The sequence below is a fragment of the Theropithecus gelada genome, chromosome 13, assembly GCF_003255815.1.
Source record: "Theropithecus gelada isolate Dixy chromosome 13, Tgel_1.0, whole genome shotgun sequence".
In the NCBI taxonomy this organism is placed as follows: Eukaryota; Metazoa; Chordata; class Mammalia; order Primates; family Cercopithecidae; genus Theropithecus; species Theropithecus gelada.
Genome location: NC_037681.1, coordinates 39,624,631 through 39,637,279, shown reverse-complemented (window position 1 = coordinate 39,637,279; position 12,649 = coordinate 39,624,631). Strand labels below are relative to the sequence as shown.

General features: G+C 54.5%; 1 protein-coding gene across 1 annotated transcript; it reads left to right on the top strand.

Moving 5' to 3' along the window:
* The first annotated feature begins 4,269 nt into the window (after window positions 1-4,269).
* OSR1 (odd-skipped related transciption factor 1) lies at window positions 4,270-11,452 on the top strand. Its single transcript, XM_025354074.1, is given in 5 exon segments — window positions 4,270-4,583; window positions 9,051-9,747; window positions 10,525-10,636; window positions 10,638-10,757; window positions 10,760-11,452. Coding segments are annotated over 4 exon segments (1,002 nt in total). The 5' UTR covers window positions 4,270-4,583; window positions 9,051-9,082; the 3' UTR covers window positions 10,865-11,452.
* Window positions 11,453-12,649: the final 1,197 nt, after the last annotated feature.

The following is a 12,649-nucleotide window of genomic DNA, read 5'->3' as shown; positions in this document are numbered from 1 at the left end:
CAACATCCCCGGCTGATTAGACACTGCCTTGTTTCTAATGCACTTATTTACACCTCGGAAAAAGGAAAAGTTCATTAACCTTAGTACATAGATCTGGATGTGTCTAAAATAATCTGACAACTCAAATCTGTGTAAAATGTAAAAACCCATGCCGTCTTTTACATACATTTTACATTTAATCTTCGCAACAGAAGACAACATCATTCCATTTTCCCGATGGTAGCATGTCCGTGCAATTCCATGCTCATATTTATGCTTCATGTCACACATATTTTTACAAACCAAAGGTATGTGTGGTGTGTGTGTGTGTGTGTGTGTGTGTTGTTACATTTATAAAGGTGAAAGAGTTACATTTGTGTGCCCGTAAAGAACTTACCAAACGGGAACTGCCTGGAAAAACAGTTCACTTTCCCTTTCAGTTTTGATACTGTAACTTGTATGTCGCTGTCACAACAAAAAACACCGGCTCTTGCGTTCACCTGGCATCTGTTCTTTTAAGAACCCTGGATTGCATTACGTTATCAGAGGAGTTATCTGAACAAATGTGCGCAGGAGTCCTGTTACCTACCTCCCGTGCTTAAAAATGCTTCCCACCCCCAAGCTGGATTTTGACCTGATTGACCGTAATGGTTCCAGAGGAACTATTGAGCCATTACTATCCATCATCTAAATGAATACAGAGGGACGCCTAAATCTCCAGGTTATTTGAAAGCTCTGTACATGCGTAAGGGGGTTTCTAACAAGCAGACCCCCAAATGTCTGCAAAATAGTTACAGGAAGTAGTTGCGTTGGAAGCAAAAATTCTCAAGTGCTGAGCAAATTCCATTTGAAAGAATGAGGTCTTTTTTTTTTTTTTTTTGAGGCTATGGGGTGCGGAGAGGTGGGGTTCATTTTTTTCTTAACCCAAAACAACTCAAAGCAATATAGACCACATTCTAGTTAATTTTCTGGAAGCTGCTCGCTTTTCACTCCGAAGACAGACTGGGGCGCTTTCCCAAAGAGCAGGAATCTGGAGAGGGGCTGGAGTTTGGCGTGGAGACAGGAGCAGCGGCAGTCACCACCCCAGGCGTGCCCAGGAAAAGGCGGCAGCAGGGCTTGCTGCGGTACTGGGTTCAGTGCGGTCCATAGTCCGGAGGCCCGGGCAACGGAGGGATCGCTCCCCTGACGGACCTCACACCGACTGGCGGGTTGTGGAGCGGAGCGCCGGACAGAGAGGTGGAGGCCTGGTCTCTACTGCGGGGACCCTTCTTCTAGGCTGCCCGGTCCCAGCCGTGTCTGGGACTACTCGGGCGCCCGCGGTTGCGCCCCGAAGGCAGTGAGCGAGAGAGCTAGAAAGAGCCGCGGCGGAGTTCGCGCCGGCTGGAGCCCTCAGCCTCAGAGCTAGCAGAAGTTACAGCCGCGGTGGCAGAGTGCGCTGGACTCCCAGTAATGAGATGGGAGTTTTGTCACCTTCATTGGGTTTCCAGGAGGACAGAACTGTTGGGTTACCGAGGACGGTTACCAAATTCGAAACGTGACGTCCTCGCTAGTCCTAAACACATCTAACCTTGCTTAAAAAGTACTCTTGTTGCTCTTAGGTGTCCTGAGTCCCGCCATTGTCAATCCATCCAAGCCGTAGTCTGGCACCACGCTGCGACCCAGGGCCTGCTTAATGTGATCAGTTTCTCTTAAATAGGCGGGGGATGGGATACCCCAGCACTGAGCCGCCAGATGAGGGATTCTTAGCTTCCTGGGCTTCTTCCTGCCTGCCCCGCCCAGAGGGAACCCCGACTCTGGTTGGCCTCCTGTGGAGATCGAGGCTAGGGTTTGGGGGTCACCTCCTTGGGAGCGCAGAGTGGGATGGAGGACTTTTCAGCTCCTAGCAATTCTTGAATTTCGTTATCCTGGCTCTCTGAGGCTGTGCATTGTCAGCGACCTAGGAGACACTTCTCTGAAGCCAGGCTTCTGAAACAGGTGAGCCCTTGTGGAGGGCCATCCTCACCAGCGCTCAGGTACACTCTGGCCTTGTCCTGTTCTGGTCTTGCTGACCAGCTCCAGGCAGAGGTGGTCATGATTCCTCTGGGGGGCATAGCCTGGGGGACCAACACCAACCTTGCTTCCAACACCCTGCTCTACATCCACTGAGGTCTAGAGACCTCTACATCCACTGAGGTCTAGAGACCTGAGTCAGGATCAGTTTCCAAGATAATCTGTCAAAGCAGTGGTGAAACAATTCGGTTGCGTTTCTTCTTTAAGATCAGGGACACTTTCTCTCCAAGAGCTCTTTAGGGATCCTACTACTTAGAGCTTTCTGGAAGTCCTGAGGCATATTGGCCAAGAGCCCTGTTTTAGAAGAGAAAGACAAAGAGAAACATAAAAAAAAGCCCAGTTGAGCCGTGAGGGGTGCATAGCAGAAGATTGGGTATTTACACCCCAGGAGGTTCCATCCCACCTGAATGACCAGCCACTGTTCCTAAGTGATCTGCACAGCCAGAGGCCGTATTGTATGGGCATTTTTTTTTTCCTTCTTAACTTTTGCTGCTGGTAGTGGAGGTTACCCAAGCTTTGCTTATTTGGAGAGCCTGAGGCTGGAACAAGCACACTCCCTGTGCCCCCGGTGGAAGCCAGCAAAGTTCAGCATTGGCCTTTGTAGACTTGCCCTCCAGGCCTTTCCTTGCTCTTGAAGCTTGCTGTTCTGGAATCTCTAGGAAGGAGGTGTGATCTCAGTTCCCTTCTCTTCCAAGGGTTCTCACTCTAGCAAGAATGTCACTGCATCCTAGCAACTGCTAAGATTCCAGGAACACGGACAAACTTATGTGAATCTCTTACTTCTGCACTGACCTGAGGCACTGGGTAAGAGGGTTCGTTGCAGCAAATATTGCACCCTCTCTTACTCCTCCTCAAACAAGACAAAGTTACCCAGGAGTTGGAAGCTAGATTCTGTTCTAAAGGCCTAGGGATATAAGGAAACCCTCATTCAACTATGCCTTTGGGGGAGGGGAGTCTTCATGACCATCTCCCTAGGTCAGGTATTACAACCTTCTTCACCTCCCAAGAAAATCAGATTTGCAAACCAAAGCTGGAGATAGCAGAAACTCCTTGGGAGAGAGGCAGTACCAATACTTAGGGACCTACGGAAGCGGAAGCTAGAATCCAGCTCCAAGGGTCACTCAGCAGCAACGCTGGGGCGAAGGCAGAGAGTGCAGTTGTGTGATCTGGACCCACTCAAGTCTTGGGAAACCAGAGACGCCTCCTGTGCCAAACCCAAGGCCTGGAAGGGTATTCCAGAAAGGCATTAGGCAGGGATTGGGCTGGGGTCAGCCGGAGGTCAGCTTTCAGAGATGAGTAGTCAAGGGGGTGTTGGTACCCTCCATAAAGCCTAGGCAATGAAGACAGAATTTTTAATGTCTAGACTCTGATTCCTTTCCGATTAAGGACTCCACCTGAACCAGCTCCTTGACTCAGAAGCCCTGGAACTGACAACTTTGCAACTCGGCTGGCTTGGCAGTGCAGCTCTCTAAACTCCGATCCATCCTAAAACAAATATGTGAGTAGAGAGTGCCACTGTGTATTAGGGTGAAATCTCAGAGAATTCTGGGCACCAGGAAAATAACTTTCCTGACCTTTCACTACTCTCTATTCTTTCTACTGGACTCCAGAACTTAGGGTCTGGGGTCAGCCATAAGCACTCGGACGTTACAGCTCTCTTGCTTCGGTGACCCTGGCCCTCCCGCACCAGGAATTAACCAGCGCTGCCTGGGTTAACACCCTGGCCCCGAGCACGCTTGGATGTGCAGGAGCTGCTCCACACTCGGGGTCTGCTGCCTCTGGAAAGAGATTCTGGGAGGAAGGCGACTCTGTCAGGCGCCAAAGTGCATTGAAACCCAAGCCGCGGTGTGAGGATCCCGGTGCACAGAGCTACAGCCCCTCCCTCCCTCTCTTCTCCCAGAGAGCACGGGCTGTGTCCTAGGAGTCCAAGTATAGGACCTCGAAACGTGCGGTGCCAGCCCGCTCTCATCTGCTAGGGACCGTTTTCTCCAGCGCGCCAGGCGTGCCCCTCTGGACCTAAAAAGGCAGAAGGGGTCGCGTGGGACTGAAGAGGAGGGGACGCAGGTTGGGAGAGGCCGGGTCCAAGCGAGTGCAGCTGCCAAAGTCTGCTGCCCGGGTCAGCAAAAACTTTGTCTTTCATTGCGCAGGCGCATGGCAGGGTTGGGGGGCAGGGGAGGGAGGAGAGGAATCCTGAGGCAAGGGGCGGGGGTGGGGGTGGTGGAGGAGGGAGGGTGGTGGATTAAAATAAGTAGGCGGCTCGGTGCTAAGGGATGAGTGAGTCGGAGCTCGGCCTCTCCCCGGCACGTTCTCAGCTGCTCCTGGTTCAGACCCAGCGAGGGAGCTGCGAGCGAGGCTCACCATCCCGGGCGGGCAGGACCCGGCGCTGCTGAGCGCTCGCTCCCGCGTGTCCGACGCTTAGAGTCCCCGCGGCAGGAGAGGAGTAGGGACTCTAGAGCTCCAGGGGCGCCTGTGGGCTCCAGCGCCTCCGGCTTCCCCAGTTCCCTTCAGCTAAAGCCCCAGAGACGTGCTCAGCTCCGGGACCTCTGCGGAACAAGGTAATTGCAGTCCTGGGCGCCCGGGCTCAGCAAGGCGAATGCGGGCAGGACTCCCAGGTTCCTTGTCACTGCGCGGCGGGTGTCTCCTCTCTCTCAATGCCCCCAAGGAAGCTCTTGACAGATGAATGCTGCAGGACTTTTGTGAAAGTGAGAGCAGGGTGGTTGGGGGTGCTGGCTCAGGACTTCCCGCGCGGGGTCCTCGGTCTCTGACCGCCGGGGATTGAGGGGGCGGGCCTCAGCTACTGCCGCCAGCCCGCCCGGCTGTGCGGAATCCCGGGCGAGGTGCCCACGGGCTTTGAAAGTCAATATGCGGGCCCCCTTTAAGAAACCAGAGCAACTTCAGCGGGCACAAACTTCCCCGGGACGCGCTCCTATCTCTGGCTGACGCCTCGGCTGACGAAGAAGGAAGGGAGAGGGAGTGAATGGCCTCAGCCGCAGCCGACCGCGCCAGGGACAGGTGCATGCCCCAGCCCGGTAGCGCTTTCGTTAAAGTTTGTCTTTTGAGGAGTTGCGCTCTGGTATGAGGCCGACTAGACCCGAGAGCGCAGGGCCGCGAGTCTGAACCCCGCCTGGCACTTGCGCTCTGACTTAGGGATATTCTCCATAGGATGATTGCTCTGTGTCGTCAAGGCCTGGAGCGGAACCCTTGATTGTCCTGGTGCAGGGAGGCAATGCTGTGGGGCGCAAGGACTGCTTTCCACTTCGAGACTCAAACACAGCACTAGTGGAAACTCTGTGGAGCCGCAGTGTCTCCGGGCTGGGGACTGGAAAAGTTCTGTTACTCCCCTGACTGTCAGCTAATCCAGCCGTCAGGATAGAAAGAAGGGGAAAGGGGTGAGGGCCTGCCTCCTGAACTAATTTCTCCTCCGTATTGTCTCGGATAAGAATGAAAAACCACGTTTAGTCCTTTTTCAGCAGCTCAGGCAGTAGCGGGTTGGGCTCTCAGTGTGTAAAGTAGCCGCGAGGGTTTCTTTGTTGCCACAATTTGGTAAATTTCACCCAGGCTAAGAGCTGCGCATTGGCTCTGGGGAACAAAACCACGTGCAAGGCTAGGCGTCCCAGCTTCACAGCCCCCTAGGGAAGAGAAGGGCTGGAGGGGACTAGCAGCGACCGGCGGCGGGTAGATGTTCCATCCCAGGCTCCTCGAGGTAACTGCTGTTTTATTAAGATTGGGGAATGGATCGCCGAGGACGCAGAGGACATTTAAGTGCAGCCGGATGGCCGCCTTACCGATGGGTTCGTTAGATCTCGTTTGTTGGGAGAATGCTACAGAAGTATCCGGTGCGGTCAGTCCTCTTCACAGGGGTCCGGACGCCTGTCACCACTCATTGGAGATTCGATGTCAAGGCTGATTTTCTTGGGTTTCTTCTGCGCTCCCCCAGGCGCAAGCTCGTGGAGTTCGCTCCCATCCTCATTAATGCAAGCAGTTAACTTGCTCACGCTCAATTAGCCCCAAATAAACCACTTTAATAGACTCTGCACACTTCATTAATGCCCGGCATAGGACTGGCGGCAGACCTGGGATTGGCGCTCCACCGCGGGAGGAGCGCGAGTGCCCGCACTGCGCAGGGACCCGGGATCCCGTGCGCGAATTGCCTCTGCTGTGCGTGGTCGGGTCCCCTTATTCTTTCCCCCAGGTCCCGAGGCCCAAGCTGTTTGAGGAATGGATGCTTAGCCCGGGGAAGGGTTTTCCATCCTGTGTTTAAAGATCGAAAGTATTTGCCCCGGGGTTCCGGAGCCCGAGGGGTCGGGGGCTCGCTCATCCTTTCTGACTGGAGGGGCTAGGGTGAGACTGTTTTTCTGTTAGCTGACCTCCTGAAACCGGATCGTGCTTTCGGCCCATTCTTGATACTAGTGTAAAGAGCCACGTTTCGAACGAATTTCGTCCGGGGGAAAGTACTTGGCGGGAGCCTGGGGAGCCCTGGCTTCCGAATGATTCAGAAAACAAGGAACGGGCTGGGCCGCGGAAGAAAATAAATGTAGCGTTGGGGAAAACAAGATCGGGCAGATAGCCCGGAAAGGTTGGCTCCCAGGAACCATTATAGCTGCAAGCATTCCCCCTTCCCGGCACCCCCTACGGAGCCCAAGACGGCTCCGGTCTTGGCTCCCAGGAAGAAGGCGAGGAAAGGCCTAGCGAGGTTGGTGGTTTCTCCCACCCAGGCACGCAGCGGGTTCGGACTAGTGTGCAGCCCAGAGTCCCACAGCCACGGCTGCTGGCTTGGCCTTGGATAAGCCAAGCACCCAGAGGAGCAGGAGGAGGCCTTCGCGGCGCCCATTGGGCTCTGGGACCCAGAGATGAGGATCTGATTTCCAGCGCCTGGAAGGGAAGAAGAGGTGACAGCAATTCAAAGAGCCCTCATCTCCCCTAAGTCCAGACCGACCTTTGAAGTTAGCGAGGCTTCTCCTCCTTCCCCTTCCCCTTCCCCAACCCAAATGGGTCCCAGCTTCCTCTCTGGCCCAATTTGAATTTTATTTCTCCTTGTGTCCGAGCTCTGGGATAGTCTCAGTTTGTCCCGGGCACGACCCGAACTTGGCTTGGCGCAGTAGAGATGACCGTTGCTGAAGCCACGGCGCTGCCGGCGGGACCAGCGCTCTGCTTCAGAGGCCAGATCATGCAGATACTGTGCCTCCTCTCGCCCTGAGGCTAAACTCATTGCAGCAGTTTGTATCCGAGTGCTAATTTAAACTGCGCAGGCAAATCGCTGCCAGCTCATGGTGTTTTTACACCCCATTCCCAGGAAGGCCTCTTTCCTTAGGTCTCACCACACAGCCAGTGGCCCCCTTGCCGGCTTCCAGGAGAAAAGGTTTTCCTGGGTCAACATTGTCCTCATACCTCCTGGGAAAAGGCACTGCACATCCCTGGACAGAGCCAGGCTTTGAAAGCCTCGCTGCAGCGAAAGGTAGAGGAGTCTATGCCTGGGCCTTGCCCTGGGCTGAGGGTCAGCTCAACCTGGGGAGGGGGCACACCAAACTAGGGAGCAGAGCAGAGGCCAATGCATCCCAGGGAAGGGAAATTACTCCATGTTAGAGGAAATGAACTAGGAAGAGGAGAGTAATGAAGGGTAAAGGAAGAAGTCAACAGCAGGGGATTGAGGCTGGGCAAGAGAGAAGGGAGTCCCAAGGACCCTGCTGTGACAATGACTTCTTAAGTAGCCCCAAGCTAAGAGCCAGGAGTTCAGTGCTTGGGCTTCCCAAGGCTCCCTGACAGTTTAGACTTTGCTCACCCTGTTCTTTCCTCCACTGGACACATCTGAGTTAGGAGTGTCTGGGAGGTAGAGATGAAAAGCATTTTTGCAGAGCTCAGATGTCTCCATGGAGGCTGGAGACCATGGCCAAGAAGGTCTGGAGATGCCAGCCCCTGGTCACTTCAGTGTGGCTTTCCTCTGGCCTTGCTCAAGCTCTCCGACCTTGCAGTTGCAGGTACATAGACCACAGGAATGGAGGCCTGGCCTCAGTGTTCTTGCCTATAGGCATACCCACCTGCCCAGGGCTCACCACACACAAGAACATGCTGACAACCCAAAGACCCAACTCCCTTTTTCTTTGGGGGAGTGAGGGCACTAATGCCCCCTTGTTTGTTACTGCAATTGTTTGACAGAGTAAATGAATGTGGATATTAGCACCCTCCTTGAAAGCAAAGTGGTCCCCAAGGGCTAAGGCAAGGCAGAGAATCAGTCCACAAGCAGCTTCAGAGAGTGAAGCCAACAGATTTCACTTATATTAAGGCAGGGAAGCAGATTTAAGGTCAAAGTTGAGGGTTTTGAGGAGAAAGATGACAGGGCTTCTGGAAGCCAAATCGAAAGTCAGCCAGAAGACCTTAACGAACGGGAGCCAGGAGGTGCATGCATTTGTGTGTCTGTGTATGTGTGTTGTCTGTGAGGCTCTTCATGGATGCTATGTGATCGTGTGTGTGTGAGGTGCAGGAGTTACTGCATTTTTTTTAAAAAGTCAGTGTTGTGCTATAAAACACTGGTTGTCCCAGTCTTTGCACCTTGTCAGTTCTGCCTCAGAATGTGTGAATCTGCGTGTGCATTTCTGTGTTTATCTGCAAATGAATGTGTAAGTGTGTTCCCCAGCTCCTGTTATCTTTGCAGGAGATTGTGATTCTGTGTTGACCCAAGCTTACCTGGCTGTCAGTTTCTACAGGACAGGCAGTTTCCCTGTGCTTGTTTTTTTTCTCAGTGTCTTGTATACAGTAGACCCTTCCCTCTATCAAGCTGTGTGACTCTGCCAGAGGCCATTTGGAGGGAGCCCTCAGACCAAAGAGGGTTCTGAAAAGAGGGCTCCCCTGCACTTACATTTCCACCTTCTTTGTGAGGGCAGTGGGTTTTGGGAATGGGGTCTTAGACTCTTAGCTCCTGCGCTGGGTGTGAGGAGAGGGTGTGGCTGGGCTGAAATTCAGGAGTAAGGCGACCCACGCTGAACTTCTTTATTCCTCTCCACGCCCCTGCCTTCTTTTCTTTGCAGATCCGGATTGAGAAGCCACTGCCACTGCCGAAATGGGCAGCAAAACCTTACCGGCGCCGGTGCCCATCCACCCTTCCCTGCAGCTCACCAACTACTCCTTCCTTCAGGCAGTGAACGGCCTGCCCACAGTGCCTTCGGACCATCTGCCCAACCTGTATGGTTTCAGCGCGTTGCACGCTGTGCACCTGCATCAGTGGACGCTGGGCTACCCGGCCATGCACTTGCCACGCTCTTCTTTCTCCAAAGTGCCGGGCACCGTGTCCAGCTTGGTGGACGCGCGCTTCCAGCTGCCCGCCTTTCCCTGGTTCCCTCATGTCATTCAACCCAAGCCCGAGATCACCGCTGGAGGCAGCGTTCCAGCGCTCAAGACCAAGCCGCGCTTTGATTTCGCCAACCTGGCCTTGGCCGCAACGCAAGAAGATCCGGCCAAGCTTGGTCGCGGGGAGGGCCCAGGCTCCCCTGCGGGTGGGCTGGGTGCCCTCCTAGATGTGACCAAGCTGTCTCCAGAAAAGAAACCCACAAGGGGACGTCTGCCTTCCAAGACCAAGAAGGAGTTCGTCTGCAAGTTCTGTGGCCGCCACTTCACCAAGTCCTACAACCTACTTATCCATGAGCGGACACACACCGACGAGCGGCCCTACACCTGTGACATCTGCCACAAAGCCTTCCGGAGGCAAGATCACCTACGGGACCACAGGTGCGGCACTGCGCGTGGCCCAAGAGAGAGCTCTCTGCCTCTGGCCTCACCATCTTCCTCCCTAACGAGATTCTTGAGACCCCCTACTAGAGCTTCAGGGAATTCTTTAAAATCAAGAAAGAATTCTTTAAAATCAAGAAAGAAAGCCTAGGAGACCCAGGGTTAGGTTTTGGAGCATGGGTTCAGGAAATGTAGGAATAAACAGGACCCAAGATTAAGTGAGGTCTCCGTGAGCTCCAGACAAGCACACAGCTTCCTCCGCCCCACTTCCTCCATTTTCAGGGGTGTCCAATAGAAGTTTCTGCCATGAAGGAAATGTGACATGTGACACATGTGACAGTTAAGTATTTGAAATGTAATAGTGCACCTGAGAAACTAATTTAGTTTTATTTAATTTTAAGTAATATTAATTTTAATAAGCACACACGCTAGCGGCTACCATCTTCGACAGTGCAGGTCGAGCAAATTGTCCGACCCCAGCTCCCTTTACTCATCGTCAGTGTTGACCTTATAAGGAGGCCAAGTTTGCCCCTCCTGCCCACCAGGAAGGCACCTTAAACAGGTGGCTGAACCTGTTTAAGGATCAGACTTTGCTAAAGCATCTCCTTCACCTCCCCACTCCATCCCCAATCAACATTTTGTCCCATCCACACTTGGTACTGACTATACACTTTTCCTTTGAGGGCAAGTGCCCCATAGCAGTGGGAGGGGATCTTGGGCAACTGTTTATAACATTGCATCATTTTGCACGTATGAACTCTCTGTTTCTGCCCTCAGATATATTCACTCCAAAGAGAAGCCCTTCAAGTGTCAAGAGTGTGGGAAAGGATTCTGCCAGTCCAGGACTCTCGCTGTCCACAAGACGCTACACTCACAGGTGAAGGAGCTCAAAACCTCCAAGATCAAATGCTAAATAGAGCCTCTGGGTCACAAGGACCCTGGGCCCAGTGGCCCTCTCCTCCAGAGGGACCAGAAGCCTGACTCTGGCGGGCAGCGGGAGAGGCGCTCGCTTGGGACCTTCCACCTCTCCAACATTGTCCCCTGGGTCGCTGGCACACGCGGCACTTCAGAGCCCCGCCCGGGGCCGCGACCCCGACCGTCCCGGCTGCTCCCCTAGGACGCGGCTAAACTCTTGGCCAAAAGGCGGTACTCACGTGGCGGAAGGGAAACTGCATTAAGAAAAGAACGAAAGCTCAGCGGAGCCGCAGCGGCGCCTCTCCCAGAAGTATTACTTTTTCTATTGTTATTTTATACGTTTTCTTTTTTATTTTTGTCTTTGACCATATAAGCTTGTAACTCTGACTGCAGAGAGTGAGGGGTGAGGGGAGAGGCAAGGAAGTCCTTAGCACTGGCAGCTCCCACCTCCTCCTCCCGCCCCTGCCCCCTCCCCCGGAGCCTGCAAAAGTGTAATCCCTGTATCTGCTTCAGCCTCCCGCCCCAGGGACTGCGGGGCAGGAGCGCCCCCTCCCAGCTCTTGCGGCTCAGCCCGCTTCGGTGGGCTCCGGGACTCCGACAGCAGGGCGGGGACCTCAGGCCTGGGTCTGCAGGGGGCCCGGCCTCCGCTGCCGCGACACTGCGAGGGAGCAGCCAGCCAGGAGCCGGGCGTTATATTACGATTGGCACTTTATGCTGACCATCGGTAACGGACATTTATCACTGGAGTTTTTTTTTTTAAACTAATAAATAAACGGTTATTTTACAGGCATTGCAGGATAGGTAATTTCCCTCCTAAACGCAGGAAACCGGGTGGATCCTCTCTTTGAGAGGACCACGTTTCTCTGCTGGAGGCCAGCGGGTCCCCCTCCTACCACCCCGTCGTATTAGGATGACAGGGCTGAGATGGGTGGAGAAACGTTCTCTCTCCCGGGTAGGTCTGCCTCTGCCCCACCATGTATTGATTTTCTTACTTTTCTGCTCCTCCTCGGGGGTAGGGTCTCAGCCTTCCCACTCCTCACCTCTAAAGGGCTGTGAGTTTACGAAGAACCTAATCCTGAGGGCAGACAACCGCCCGTGAGAAATCCCAGATTCTCTGGGTGCTGAGACAGCGTCTCTGAGTGCTGAGATCGCTTAGGGTGCAAGAAGAGAAGAGAATGTCGTTCCCCACCCTAACCGAAGGCCTCCCTCCTGGCCTCTGGCTTTGGGGTGGGAAAGACCCGCCCTCACAGAGCCTCAGAGCTGTACTGTTTCCTGTTCCCCGGGTCTCAACACTCGGGTGCAAATACACAATGACCGCTGCCTCCCAGGAACCCCAAACCAACATCACTCCCTCCCTTAGGATCCCTCAGACACCATTCTCTGCTTGGGACTTGTCCTCTCCTAGGATCGTGGCTCTACAACCGCGAAGATTCCCTACAATTTTAAAGCCTTGTCAGGAATGGTGGGGGCGGGTGCCCTGGGAGGCCCGGGACGCTTAGGAGGAGAAATTCGAGTCCGCCCTCCATAAGCTGAACCTTCCCCGGGGTGTCTAATTTTCCCACAATTAGAAGCCAGGCCTCCGGGGCTCGCCTCCTTGGGGCGAGGCGGAGCTCCCCCAGCTCCGGCGCCCTGACCGCCGGACTGCGCAGGCGGTGGCGCCCGCGGCCTTTCCCAAGCGCAGGATGGCCTCTCCAGCTTCAGCGCCCGGAGCGCGGCGGCCGCGGATGACAACTGGACTATAAGCTTCCCTGCTGCAGGGACCAAAAATCCCAGCCTCAAGCCGGGCCCTGCTGGCTGAGAAAGCGGCAGGGGATGAAGGAGTTAAAACGCTCTCGGCTTTCACCGCCCCATCCCCACCTCCTCCGGGAACGCTCCTGGGTCCTGTGCGGCCTAGAACTTCGAGGCCCGGGAACCCAACTGGGCACTGAGTGAGTCTGACCCTGCCGGCGCGGACCAGTTCTGGCCTCCACGCTCAGAGCCGCGCTGC